Source organism: Alosa alosa, chromosome 13, assembly GCF_017589495.1.
Source record: "Alosa alosa isolate M-15738 ecotype Scorff River chromosome 13, AALO_Geno_1.1, whole genome shotgun sequence".
NCBI lineage: Eukaryota > Metazoa > Chordata > Actinopteri > Clupeiformes > Clupeidae > Alosa > Alosa alosa.
Genome location: NC_063201.1, coordinates 13298912 through 13313911, shown reverse-complemented (window position 1 = coordinate 13313911; position 15000 = coordinate 13298912). Strand labels below are relative to the sequence as shown.

General features: G+C 50.6%; 1 protein-coding gene across 1 annotated transcript in view; it reads left to right on the top strand.

Moving 5' to 3' along the window:
• The window catches only part of bbs9 (Bardet-Biedl syndrome 9), a 159601-nt gene extending 145165 nt beyond the window's left edge, over positions 1–14436 (top strand). The window contains exon 25 of the mRNA XM_048260719.1: positions 14006–14436. Coding sequence (XP_048116676.1) covers positions 14006–14328 — 323 coding nt within the window. The 3' untranslated portion in view covers positions 14329–14436. The remainder of the gene's footprint in view (positions 1–14005) is intronic.
• The last annotated feature ends 564 nt before the right edge of the window (positions 14437–15000 follow it).

Below are 15000 nucleotides of genomic sequence, written 5' to 3'. Positions count from 1 at the left end.
GGGAGAGAGGGAGGGATAGTGAAAGATGGAGAAGTGAGTGAAAGAGAGACAGAGAGAGAGAGAGAGACTGACGTGTATACTTGTTTCCCCTGATGTAAATAATGGCTTTACCTTTTTTATGTGAAAATTCATCCAATCTCTACCAGCAGTTTAAGTGTCTGATTTTTACTGCCTGACCTGGTTGAAATAGTCTGAAATAGCTGAATGTGCACATCACACAGTATGCTATACCTCTACTCGGTATGTTAGGGAGTTCCCAAATCTCTAGCATCTCTTGTCCTCTCAGTGAGTCTGTCTCTTTGTGTGTGTGTGTGTGTGTGTGTGTGCGTGCGCTCACGTGTGTGCGTACGTACGTGCATACGCGTACGTGTGTGTACGTGTTTGGAGATGGTGTGTGTGTGTGCGCGCGCACGTGTGGAGATGGTGTGTGTGTGGAGAGGTCAGCTCTGTCAGTGAGGAGTTGGGCTGCATCCTCCTCGGCCTCTGGGTGCTGACAGGTGGACAGGGACAGGTCCATTAGCTCATCTATCAGCTGGCCCTGATAAACTCACCCAGACCAGCCAGGCCACTCAGACACTCCGCCAGACAGACCCCACACACACACACACACACACACACACACACACACACACACTGCTGCAGTGGAAACAAGAGAGATACACATGTATTCACACATGCAGATCACACACATGATTACACACACACCCCAGTCACACACACACACATAATCAGAGACACTGATACGCTCTTTGTCAAAGACTTGTGCAGACACACACACACACACACACACACACACACACACACAGTGCACATAACAGGACAGGGTCTGAAAGGCTGATGACCCCAACCCTCATCTGTTCCACAATCACACCCTCAGCTCAGAACTGATAACTCTCACAACACACACCCATTTACACACACACACACACACACAGGCACACCAAACATACACCACAAACCATTCAAACACTCTGAAAACCCTTGCCCTTGGCCTGTTCGCTGGAGAACACTGTGCACAAGCGAAGCACTTTTCACACCCACAAAGCTGGCCAGCCACCCTGACAGCACAAGGCCTCCAATAAGGGGCCCCTTTTTAACGCCCCTACACAAACCCATCAGGAAAAGAAGTCATTTTCTCCCGCATCCCCCCCCTTTTTCCCTCCCTAATGGGTCTGCCATTAGGACATCAAACACATTTGCGATTGGTCGGCTGTGGGGTGGGGGTGGGGGGCTCTGGGGATCGGCAGCATAAAGTCCCTTTTGTTTTCAGAAGGAGTGTCTCTGATTGAAATACTTCCCAACGTCCACCACACACACACACACACTTCCCAACGTCCACCACACACACACGCACACACGCACACACGCACACACACACACACACACACACACACACACACACACACACTCAGCCCGACTTCATCTCGGCTCTCCCCACTCTGAGTGCAGTGTGGCTTTTAAAAGTATCCTTGGCAGAGCCCAACCGCTGGACAGCCATAGCAATCAGAAGAAACCAAAAACAGAAATCAGTGTCTCGCCAAAAAATGGTCCTTTTCTCTCTTTTTCTCCACCTCCCTCCCCCTCTCCCCTCCTCCCTCTCTCCCTCCCCCTCTCCCTTCCTCCTTCTCCCTCTCTCCCTCCTCCGTCTGTATTTTAAGTGGAGCTGGGTGTTTGGTCAGCGATGATATCTTGTTGTTTTTTTATGAGCTGCCGATGACTGATGCTACTTTCCCCCCCTCACACTCTCCGGGCTGTGTGTCTGTGGCCACAGAATTGGCTGAGCGTGCAGAGGGGGGGAACAGAGAGAGAGAGAGAGAGAAAGAGAGATGGAGACGGAATGACAGACAAAGAAAATGTGAGGAGGGAAAGAAAGAGGGAGACTCTGGAACACACTGGGCGACTGTTTTATCGAGCTCTGCTTGGGGTCTTTGCCGCACATTTGGGTATAGGGGCTTTTTTGGGGTGGCAGTGGTGGTGTTGTACTAAAGTGAAACACAGTGCAACAGTCACTCTTACTTGGCATGTGAATGGAGCAGGTGCCACTCACACAAGCCCTGCACTGTCCAGCCCCAGCCCAGGGAGCCCAAGAGGGCAGAGAGGAGAGGTGAGAAGAGGAGATTGATGGATGGCGGTTGGCTTTGGACGACCCTCTGCCTGGATTGGACCACGGCTCTGCTGTATCTCTGGGCTGGACACAGGCCAGTGTGGTGGCTGAGCGCACGCCAGGTGCTACGCTCCACACACACACATGGCACATACACTGGCTATCAGGTGTGTGTGTGTGTGTGTTTGTTTGGACCACGGAGACTCCTGGCTCAGGGAAGGCATTGGGGGAATAGCTAGTGGTGAATGAACAGTGGTGAGCGGGGGTCAACTAGACATGGACAAGCTAAACTCAGAATATCAGGTTATCTAGCATACACACACATGTTGCTGTTGCAAAAGCATTAAGTACAACCGCTGGACACCATCATCACTAACTCTGTGTCCCTGTATCCGTATGTTTGAACAGTTGAACATTGAACTGAATATTGAATTGAATTTTGAGTAGTGTTTCAGTGCTAGTGTGATAAACACAGTAAGTAAATGTGTGTTAAGTTAAGGGTAGTTGTTTTAAGGTGTGTGTGTGTGTGTGTGTGTGTGTGTGTGCAGATGAGTAGAGGACAGCTCTCTTCTGGTAACTGCTCTTGGCACCCTGCTCTGGGCTTCACATAGCCCGCTGTCGGAGAAGTGAAGCCGAGAGACGATAATGTGGACGTCTCTCCTCCACCGTGCCAGTAACCACTCTCTTTTACACCCCATTGGATGTGATTGATTACTTTGTTTGTGTCCCCATCAAACTGCGGCCTTTTAATTTTCTACAGTCATTCCGGGAATGTTATGCGGAGAATTTTGAAAACGCACGAGACCCCAGAAGTTTATGAGTATAGCATCCTTCACTGTACGGGAGCTGGACAGTCATTTGCTTATGATTAAGGCCTGTATATGGACATGTCAATTCAGTTAAGTGGATATCCTCTGCCTCGTTCTCTTCCTCTGCTGTTAAGGGGCGTGGAAGCAGTGTTGCGACTGAGGGTTTCTTCTAAAAAGGCAGCCACCACGGCCACTCTGAGCTGCGGGGGGAACTAAAATACACACTCACACAAACACAAATATAAGCCCCAAAATCATATGTTTTTTGCCCCCTTTCCTACCCAAAACATGCATATTTCGGTCTCCGTGTCAGCGGGCTGATTTCTGTGAAACTGGTCAGTCAGCGGTCGCCAAGGTCCCCCCGTTGCCAGGCCGACGCAGCCTGCGGCAAACCGTGGCCGCGTTCAAAAACAATCCTCCGATTGGGTTGAGCCGACAGCGGTGCTTGAAAGCGACGGGCCCCGGCACGCCGCAACAAAGGGGCCCTGCGGCTTTGCTGGAGTGGGGTGGGGTGAGGTAGAGCCGGGGAAACTCTGCAAACGCAACACCAGAGCCCGCGTGCATCTGCTTCTGTGTTTGTTTTTTGTTTTTGTTTTTACGTGCTTCTGTTTGCCTGTGAAGTGTGTGTGCACTGTTTTTGCGAGGCCGCCGCTCCGCTATATGTGTAGTTTATAGAGGCTGTTTGCGTGTGTGTGTGTGTGCGCGCTCTTGAGTTTAATCCTTGACTGAGTGAGTCTGTATGTATTTGTGCTTGTGCTCTCTTGACTTTAATCCTTGACTGTGTGTGTGTGTGTGTGTGTGTGTGTGTGTGTACCAGACCTACCACTCTAATTGCCTCTCTCTGATGTGGTGGAGCTGTATGTGGGCAGAGAACAGACTGAGCAGGCAGAGTGTGAGAGGGAGACAGTGGCTGAAAGAGAGTACCACTGAGTGTGTGTGTGCGTGTGTGTGTGTGTGTGTGTGTGTGTGTGTGTGTGTGTGCGTGTGTGCGTCTTGGCGTGCGTCGCAAGGCGCGGCGCGGCGCGTGTGTCGCGTCTGTGTCGCGGCGTTTGTCTGTGCGTGCGTTTGTCTGTGCGTGCACGTCTGTGCATGTGTCTGTGTGTGTGTGTGTCTGTGTGTGTGTGTGTGTGTGTGTGTGTGTGTGTGTGTGTGTGTGTGTGTGTGTGTGTGTGTGTGTGTGTGTGTGTGTGTGTAGAACAGCCTGTAGGGGAGACAGTTTGTACCAGGGCGTAGACAAGAAGAGAAAAAATATCCCTGCTGACCGCGGGAATGATCCCACCCATACCACACCCACTGGGGCCAAGAGCTCCCCAGAACCACCCGCCCAACCAACCGGGCACTGCTTTTTTTCCTCCTTCTCTCTCCCTTTCTCTATCCCTCTCCCTTCCACACTCCCTCTTTCTCTTCACTGCCACGGTCTTTCTCACTTTCTCTCCCTCTCTCCCACTCTTCCTCCCATCTCTCTCTCCCACTCTTCCTCCCATCTCTCTCTCCCACTCTCCCACTCTCCCTCCCATCTCTCTCCTTACTCTATCTTTCCATTCTGTGGGGGTGTCCCGAGGGGTGTGCGCTTCCTGTGGTGTCTTCCTGCCACTCATTGGGGGGTCAAAGTTGCGCATGGTACTCTCAGGCCAACCACTGAGGACTGCAGGAATGCTCAACATCATCAATGTGGGACAAGGGAGGAAAATAACTGCCCATGTTTGTGTCTTGGGTTGTGTGTGTGTGTGTGTGTGTGTGTGTGTGTGTGTGTGTGTGTGTGTGTGTGTGTGTGTGTGTGAGAGAGAGAGAGAGAGAGAGAGAGAGAGAGAGAGAGACACTGTTCATGTCTTAAGATGGCTCAGAGCAGAGATGGTATGTGAGGCAGCCTCACAGCAATTAGATCCTGGCTGAGCTGTCACTGGACTATGCACTCAGAGCAGGGCCAGAGTCCTCTTCCTACCAGGGCATGCCAAGCACAGGAATAGTGTTGAACAAACCAAAACACAGTGGAACTCAGATCCCGATCTCCTGTGGGCACAGTGTGTATACACACACACACACACACACACACACACACACACACAACACATGTGCACACAGTACACACATACTGTTTACTTTGTGATGGACTTGGTGGTTAGTGTCCCTATCTTTCCAATAATCTTCCTCCAAGTTAGACATGAATTAGCTTCCTGTCAGACAAATTGAATAAAAATGTTTGTGTAGCATTTGCTTGCACTTAAGATTTCAAACAGTCACCATGAACATAGTCTCACCAGGGTCGGCACTGACATACTCACTCTTGCAGAAGGTTTAACCACCGTCTCTAAATGAAATGGTCTTGTACTGGCCCGTTGCTGTCAGTGGACTTTCAGACCTCTACAAAGAACCCATTCTCAAATGGATCCTTAAAGTTATACGCCAATGATATTTGGATCAAAGACTACAGAGTAAGTTGAGACAGCAGGAGGCTGGTGGTTAAAACATGGCCGCCTCTCCACGTTGTTGCTTGGCAGACGTTCCTCCACAGTCTTGTTACAATGGCTTGTATAGAGGATATTATTCACTTATTGTATAATTCTATGGTCTGAATGTTCTGTCCAAAAGCCATTTCATCCAAAAAGTCAATTTCCTTCCCCACCCCATTCACCTGCTCGGGCCTCCAGAGTCAAGCTGCACCAGCTCCATATAACTCTCCAAAACGCTTTATTTCCTCGCTTGACCTTTTGTGAGGGAACTTTGGACGAGCCAGGACACATTCATTATTTCTGAACAGTGTGTTTCTCATCTGAAAACACTGCTCCATTTTCTCTCTCTCTCTCTCTTCTTTCTCACTCTGTTTCTTAACGTCCAGCCAAAGGTGTGTGTGTGCGTGCGTGTGTGCATGTGCGCACGTGCGCACATGTGTGTGTGTGTGGGGCATGTTTTCTTCACTGCTTTCTGGGCTGACTATGGGCACTCTGAGACCTACGTAACTCTGGACTGTTCCAGGACCAGTCCTGTGCGCTGGGCTGGGCTGGGCTGAGGTGGACTGGGCCCCATCTGTGGCTATGCTTCTGGCTCTGGACGTCCCCCAGTGCCCCTGCTCTCTTGGCTCAGGCTGGGCTCGAGACCAAGGCTAGCTGGAGGGAGAGGACAGTTATATGGCCTCCCTCCGTTAAAATTCCCCCTACACACACACGCACACACACACACACACACACACACACACACACACACACACACACACACACACACACACACACACACACGCCGTCTCCACCTCCTCCCAGCGTGCACCATCCCCAAACATGGAAGCACCGACTCAAGATGAATAGCCTCTGTTTAGTCTCGTGAAAATGATGGTGGGTGGGGAGTGTGTGTGTGTGAGAGAGAGGGAGAGAGAGAGAGTGTGTGAGAGAGATGGTGGTGGTGGTGGTGGTGGTGGGCTGCCTAAGAGTAGACAAAGGCAGGAGTGTGTGGAGTTATCTTTGGGCATCTGACATAAGAACCCTACCAGTCTGTCCGCTGTCGCCGCCCCCCCCGTCTGTCCGCTGTCGCCCCCTCCCACTGCCCCCTGTGTGAGGAGCAGCTTCGGAGTACAGGGGTAAATTGAAACACGGCTCTTGTGTCCGTTTACTCTGCCTCTCAACACCCCCCACCACACACACACACACACACACACTCACCCCCACAGAATGATCCACTGCTGGATCAACATGGCCCTCAGCCCTGCCCAGAACAGCGGTCAGAACTCTTAATGCACATCACACATGCACATAAATTACACAGGCACGCACACACATACACACTCATATGTATACACACCCACATACTTATTTTACCCACACACACACACACCAGTCTGAGATCCTGTGGCCACCTCTTTAGAGACTTTCTCATTGGCCTGTCACTTTCAGCAGTTGGGGGTAGGTGGGTGGTTAGGGGATGTGGTTGTTGCCACAAACCCCTCTCTCCTTTTCCTCCTCTCTCTCTCTCTCTCTCTCTCTCGCTCTCTCTCTCTCTCTCACTGTAATTTGCTTGATCTAGCTCTGGTTTACTGGAAGCTTTACTGGCTTAGACTCCGTGTCTTGCTGGGATTAGGGCCTGTTTACACAGCCGTGTTTACACGACCCCCTCACCCTGACCCGTCCAGCTGAGGGGCTGCAGGGGGGGTTCGCCGCCGACACCTACGCCACGACACCACCACCGCCGCTGCCACCGGCAGAGTCCGGGGGATAGCAGAGGGACCGCCACGCAACCTGCTCCTGCTGAGACAGCAGTTGTCACCGAGCCAAGTCTCCAGAGGCCTTAATCAAGCCCAGTATCTGACCGTCCGTCAGTGTGGACGGTGCCTATGTTGTGGTGTCCGCCAGTGTGGACGGTGCCTATGTTGTGGTGTCCGTCAGTGTGGACGGTGCCTATGTTGTGGTGTCCATCAGTGAATTCAGACAGCTGTGATACAGTGGCCTGGTCCTCTAGTAGAATATCATAAATACCTGATCTTAAATCAGATCGTTTTCATTATTATTGAGACATTTCTCGTCTTCTCGTAATTTCTCGTCTTCAGTAGTCTTCAGATCTCTTGGTGTCACAAGGCCTCTCTCCATCTTTCATCTCCTGTGAGCTTTTAAGGTGTTCACTTCACATGTCCTGTCCTCTCTCCTCATCCCTTGAGTGCTTTTGAGATGTTCACTTCACATGTCCTGTCCTCTCTCCTCATCCCTTGAGTGCTTTTGAGATGTTCACTTCACATGTCCTGTCCTCTCTCCTCATCCCTTGAGTGCTTTTGAGATGTTCACTTCACATGTCCTGTCCTCTCTCCTCATCCCTTGAGTGCTTTTTGAGATGTTCACTTCACATGTCCTGTCCTCTCTCCTCATCCCTTGAGTGCTTTTGAGATGTTCACTTCACATGTCCTGTCCTCTCTCCTCATCCCTTGAGTGCTTTTGAGATGTTCACTTCACATGTCCTGTCCTCTCTCCTCATCCCTTGTGGATCATCACTCCGTTTACCAAACTCAGTGTTTCTCCTCTCCTCCCTTCCATACAGTCTTTCTTCTCTTCCTCTTGTCTTCATTGCCCACCTCAGTCTTTCTTCTCTCCTCTTGTCTTCATTGCCCACGTAACCGAGGTCGTAATTCGTCCGCCGCTCGCGGCCCTCGAACCCGCTACCTTAACACACACCGGCATGGGAGTCGGAACGCTCTAACCACCGAGCTAAAAGCCCAGACTCCCAACTCAGCAGTTAGAAGCGTTTTTAAGGTTAGGGGTGTGAGAATTTACACGCGCGACTAGCATGCTAGCTCAGTTCGCATCCATTACACCCACATCAGTCTTTCTCCTCTCCTCCCTTCTTCACTTCTCTTTCTTTGGTCCTCCACCTTCACTGGCTCCAGACGGAGCAGGCCGTGGGACCGTTGCTGTCACTGTGGCTGTAGCTGCAGAGGAGCGTGTGGGTAAAGCCTGCCTGCCTGCCACAGCCTCCTGCATGGAGCCGTGAGCTGCGGGAACACTGGAGGGCAATGCTGGTGGTTTGTGTGCACCCGCATGTGTTTTGACTGAGGCTATCTGCAGCTCCGGCTGGGCACACAGCCCTCCCCTTAAGACGCCAAGCCAAGCGGAAGATCTCGCTTTTGAAACCCGCCGATAGGGACATTGTCCGTGCTGAATGTTATCACTTTGTTTGCAGCTATGATCCTCTTATTCTGTTTTTCTTTTCTAACTCGCTCTGCTGTTGTAGCGGTGGCCGCGATAGCCTTGTCTTTAGCTTACCATCGTAAATCAACAACCACAAAGAGAGACACAAACACACACAAACACACACAAACACACACAAACACACACACTGTGGGAACTCGGCATTGTTGGGACCCGGGGACATGCGTGGTGACAGGGAGGGGGTGATAATGTCTCCCCTCGGTGGCTCCGTGGTGTTTGATGGTTTTTCCACCACAGTGACAAAATATCACCCGCGGCAAAGGAGCTGTTTAGTCTGCGCGCTGACGCTTCATTGTTTGGGTGGCTTTTATTTGTTGATGGCTGCTCATGTAAGCATCTGTGAAGAGCCGAGAGAGAGAGAGTGGTGACACCGCTGTCTCCCTTCAGCCATAGGCCACCCCACAGCACACACACACACACAAACACACACTCACACTACATGCACACACACACACAGGAGAGAGAGAGAGAGAGACAGAGTAAGTAAGTAGTGACATCGCTGTCTCCCCTCAGCCATAGGCCACCCCACAGCACACACACACACACACTCACATACATGCACATGCACACACACACACACACACACACACACACACACACACACACACACACACACACAGGAGAGAGAGAGCGAGAGTAAGTAGTGACATCGCTGTCTCCCCTCAGCCATAGGCCACCCCACAGCACACTCACACACACGCACTCACATACGTGCACACACACACACACACACACACACACACACACACACAAACACACACAGGAGAGAGAGGCAGTAGTGACACTGCTGTCTCCTCTCAGCCATGCAGGCCACCCCACAGCACTGCTGAGTATAGTGGAGACGCCTCTCATTTCAATCTTCAGAGGAGCGCGGCAAAGCGCATTGTTTATGGGAGCTTTTAAAGTAATACAGATAACCAGTCCAGGCTGTAATTAGACTGCTTTCACACATGCTGTACATGGTAGACAGTATGTGTTTCTTTGTGCTTAGTCTGGGTGGCACTGCAGGTCCAAATACACATGCACGCACACACGCACAGGCGTACACACACTCACAGGCGCACACACACACTCACACAGCAAAGATCCAGTATAGCCAGGATCACCTCTGACGCTACCTGACAGCACAGGATTAACCAGGGTGACCTCTGCATAGTACCATGTCCGTTTCCAGTTAGCACACACACTCACACAAACACACACATAGAAACGGTAGTAGTCAAGCGCAAACAAACACAACCCCCACAAACTGGCAAACAACATAAGCAACGCCGCCAACTCCTCCACCACTGTTTGTCTGTGTGTGTGTGTGTGTGTGCGTGCGTGCGTGCGTGCGTGCGTGTGCACAGACGGGAGGATGTGTGTGTGTGTGTGAGTGTTTGTGTGTGTGTGAAAGAAAGACAGAGGGTTTTTGCGTTAGCGTGCACTTCATGCGTGTCGCCTCGGTGCCGCTCTTAAATGTGTGATTGTAAAAAGATCAGAGAGACGGAGTGGAGAGCGCAGTGGCGCGGCACGGCGCTTGGCCCCCGTTCCCCCCTCCTGTCCCCGGCCGCGCGTCAGAAATGGAAACACGCCACTGTACACCGTCGCGCCGCACCGCACAGCACAATAAGTTACTTCTGCTTTCTTTGCTTTTTTTTTTTATTTTAAGATCTGGAACTTTACTGGTACTTTTCCCCTCAAGTTTGAAAGTTTCTCTCTCTCTCTCTCTCTCTCTCTCTCTTTCTCTCTATTTTTTCTCTTTACTGTCTGTTTCTTGTCATGTGGCTTTTTTTCACAAGTTTTTTTTTACTCTCTTTTGTTGATTGTGCTTTTTTTTTTTTGATGGTTGTCTGGACGGAGGGGATGTTTTTTAGCGTTTACCCAGCAGCGGAACAGAACGCAAACACTGACGTCCATCCGTCTGGCGCGGGTGTGATGCCGTGATTGGAGTGAAACAGCACTCTGGCATGATCCCGCTCCCACCCCTCTGGTTGACCAGAGTAACATGGTGGGAATACTAAGCACTGGGAACCAAATCTGTGTGAACGTGCATAAAAGTGACGGAACACAGCAACTTGTAATTCTGTTTTATTCTTTTCTAAAGCACCATGAACACCAAAGCTTTAAATCCTAAACACCCTAGAGCAATCACTGAGACGGCAGTGGCATGGACAAACTCCCCTTCTAACTTAATGGAAGTGATATTCCCTTCCACACCCAAAGGCTGGGCTGCCCTCTTGTCACCCAGGGGACATTTCCCCAAAAGGCCCTTATAAACCAGCCCCTGTGGCCTACAGTCCTCCAGTTCCCCAGCACTGCGGTGACTAAGAGCCCCAGCATCAGTTCCCCATCAGACCGCAAGACTAGCGATGAGAGACCATGGGAAGCAAGCAAATGTGATTCAGCGATAACAGGCAAAATAACCTTTGGCAACGCGAAACATCAAAATAGTCTCAGCCCTTTTGTTTTTTTTTAAGGCAACAAGCGACAAGCGTTTCAGGCTGCTGATGCTGACCACTCCAGAGACCCTGCAGTGCAGTCAGACAGACAGTCAGTCAGTCAGTCAGTCGGCTCAGGCCAGCCTCACACAGATAAGCCCCTGTGGTGCAGGCTGGGACAGCAGGGTCCTTAGGGTTGTTGCCTTATCAGCCAGACCATCAGCCAGCCAGAGATGTACTGAAGAGGGGAGGGGGGTCGGGGGGAGAGGGGGAAGTGGGAGAGCAAGGACGGGTGGGCTGGGCGGCTTCTTTTGTCATGCTGCAGGTGCCGTTGTCACTCCGCGTCAGCCGCCACAGACAGCAGGAGCCGTCTGAGTGTCGCAGGCAGGGGATCTCATACACACACACACACACACACACGCTCACACACACTTCTAATACACTCACCCGCTATCATTCTCTTCCTCTATCTGTCACACACACACTCTCACTCATTCACACAATACCCACACTCATTCTCTTCTGGCTGTCATATCCTCACACACACTGGCATACACTCAAACACACTCAAATACACTCTCAAAACATTCACACTTACATTTATTCAGTAGACAGACGCTTTTATCCAAAGTGACTTACAGCAATAGAACATTTAAGCTACAGAGCTACAGCTAACGCGATAGAATAACATTTAAGCTACAGTGCAGAGGAGACCTTAGCTAGGAATTACCCTGGAATTACTCAGGAATTACCTAATTCCTAGGTAATTCCTAGGGAATTAGCTAGGTACACATAGTGTACCAGACACATGAATAATCAGTCTAGAAATGTGCACACTCAGATACACACCCCATCCCACAAGTCCACACTCTGGTGGTGACTAGCTGCGCTTAATGCACACTAATGCACATGCCTATTCACTCCATCACCAACTCATGCTATTCTAATTCCACAAGTCCAGTACAGTCCCACTCGAAGGCACTAGCGCATCCCAAAAGCCGTGACTCTTTGACTGGCTGACTGATGGCCAGTCCAGTGGCTCTGGTAGTGCTGACCCACACGCAGGCCACTAAAGCCCTCTGGCTGATAACCCCCTGGAGCTGCACTGAGCGCTGGCGCCTCCAGGCTGGCACGCCTGACCAACCCCTGCCCCTGCCCCCTGCCCCTGCCCCCTGCCCCCTGTCACTCTCACTCTCCCCTCTGTCCATCCCCTGCCCTGCCTCCCCACTCTGCAGACATGTCCACAAGTCACGCAGGCTCACCGAAGGTGTCACGACCCAGAGGTTGTTTTGCCCCAGTGGGTCAAAGGAGAGAGAAAGAGAATGAGTGAGAGAAGAGAGAAGAGAATGAGTGAGAGAAGAGAGAAGGGGGGGGGTTTAGGGTAAAAATACCTCTGGAGACACAGCTACGTTTAGGTCTGTGCATAGTGCAAAGTCATGAGAAACTGCTACGCTATGCTACTTATTTAGTTAAGCACAGCAGCTTAGAGTGCTTTGAACATTTCCCTTGATATGTTTGCTCCCTGGGAATATCGTACAGCTACTGATAAAATGAGTTCCATTTATTTCATGCTTCAGCCAATCCTAGCTGATTAGATTACCAGCAACATTATTTTAAGGTAGGCTGCTATCGCCATTCAGATAGAGGAGTACACAGTTATGAAGGAGCACACAGTTATGAAGGAGCAGAGAAAACAATAGCCCTACCTACGGAGAGCTAGAGGAGAGGAGGGGTGAGGAGAGGGGAGGAGAGGAGAGGAGAGGGGAGGAGAGGAGAGAAGAAGAGGGGAGGAGAGGAGAGGGGTGATGGGGGCTCTGTGTCTGTCCTGGCTGGGTGTGAAGAGGGGCTTTATGGAGCTTTACTGGCCACTTCTCCCCTGAGGCCCTGACACAGCAGACAGCAGAGTTTAATTAGACAGGCACTACTGAAGACGTCTTCAGTTACACACACACACACACACACACACACACACACACACACACACAGAGACACAGAGAGAAGATACTAGGAGAGACAGAGACGGGACATGTCCACCAGCAACTGCAACTCTCTCTCTCTCTCTAACCTTTCTCTTTCTCTCTCTTTCTTTCTCTCTATCTCTCTTTCTCTCTCTCACTGTCTTTCTGTCTGTCTGTCTCTGCCTGTCTGTCTGCGTCTGCCCCCTCCTCTCTCCTATACGCATGTTGACCCTACACGCTGGAATACAGACCGAGCGTTCAGGAGAGGAGGGAGAGAATGTTTAACATAGTTTGTCATATAGAAACACTAACATTTAGTACTCCTGTAATTCATCTGATTTAACTAAGGACAAGCATTGCCAAGGCTGTGGGATGAATTCCCTGGTACCACAACTTGAAATCGCACTGGCACGCCTGCAATCATTCTACTTCATGCTATTTTGGATAATAACATTAGAGATAACTGTAAATGTTTGACAGAGTGCGTTTTATTCCCATGAACGTCTTTGCACGCGGGAATTCCTGCCTCTCGTGTGTAAATGTTTGTCTGCTGAGTGGACATACCTGTGCGAGTTATGGGTGGAATGTGCCCCATGGGACCGTGCCCATGCCACCTTGTGAATGTTATCACTGCCCTCTAAGCATTACCAGTCCACTGAACGTGATAGTAAGAGACTGGCGGGGAGGAGGGGGACGAGAGGCCGTCCTTCACAGGTCAAGTCAATGGTACGGACGATAAACAGATCTAAGGGCCGCTCGTGTGTTCACGGCACCTCACCTGCTACCTGAGCTAGCATGAAGCTCCGTTAGCAGACCATGTCGTTAACATTGTTCTCGGTTCATTTCCCAAGCAGCTTGAATTGAGATGAAGTGTACTGAAAATTGTTGAGATGAAGTGTACTGAAAACTGTTGACATTATAGCTGTGTGTTCTTATTTTAATTAGATTAATTGTGTGTGCAGTGTAATTGACCAGTTTCTGTGGTTTCATGCACGGTAACTAATAGATTGCTTTTCTCTCTCATTCTTGACAGATTCTTCTAAAGAATCGTCGAAAGAAGGGAAGAAAGAGTCCTCGAAAGAGAGTAAGAAGGAAAGCTCAAAGGAACCTGGGAAGGAGAAGGAATCCAAGAAGGTGTCTTCGAAAGAGTCGTCAAAAGAGTCCTCGAAGGACACCAAGGAGTCATCCAAAGAGTCAAAGAAGGAGTCAAAGAAGAAGGAGTCTACAAAGGATTCTGGGAAAGAGGCAGGAGCCAAGGAGGAAGGCAAGGAGGGTCTGAAGGAGCCGACGAAAGTGAAGAGGAAGACGTCGGTGAAGAAGGAGAAGAAGAAAGAGCCCGAGGCAGGAGAGGGTTGATGGAGCCATGGCACTCCAAACACAGATGCACGCTCTCTCTCTCACACACACACACACACACACACACACACACATACACACACACACACATACTCAGTCATGTTTATATGCACATGCACAAACTTTGAATTACTACTTGGAGCCCCTCCCACTTAACTTCTGTGAAGCAGCTCCATTTTGTGCGTGCGTGCGTGCGTGCCTGTGTGTGTGTGCGCGCACGTGTGTCTAGTTTGTGTTAGCACAGTTAGCTTTAGAGCTCAGCTATGGACCACGCTCAAACTGAGAGCAACACGCATTCTAAAACCAAAACATTGGCTCCAATCAAAACATCATCTGGAGCCCTGGCACAGCCCAGCATCAGACCTCTTCCCCCTTCACTCCGGGCCAAGCAGCATCTCCCTCTCTCTTTCTCTCTCTCTCTCTCGCTCTGCTCTCTCTCTCTCTCTCTCTCTCTTTTTCTCCTCTTTTCTCCTCTCTCGCTCTGCTCTCTCTCTCTCTCTCTCTCTTCTCCCTCTCTCGCTCTCTCCTCCCTCTCTCTCTCTCTCCCTCTCTCTCTTCTCCCTCTCTCCCTCTCTCCCTCTCTCCTTCTCCCTCTCTTGCTCTGCTCTCTCTCTCCATCTCTTTTTCTCCTTCTCCCTCCCTCCCCTCTTTGTCGCTCTCTCTGCTCGGGCT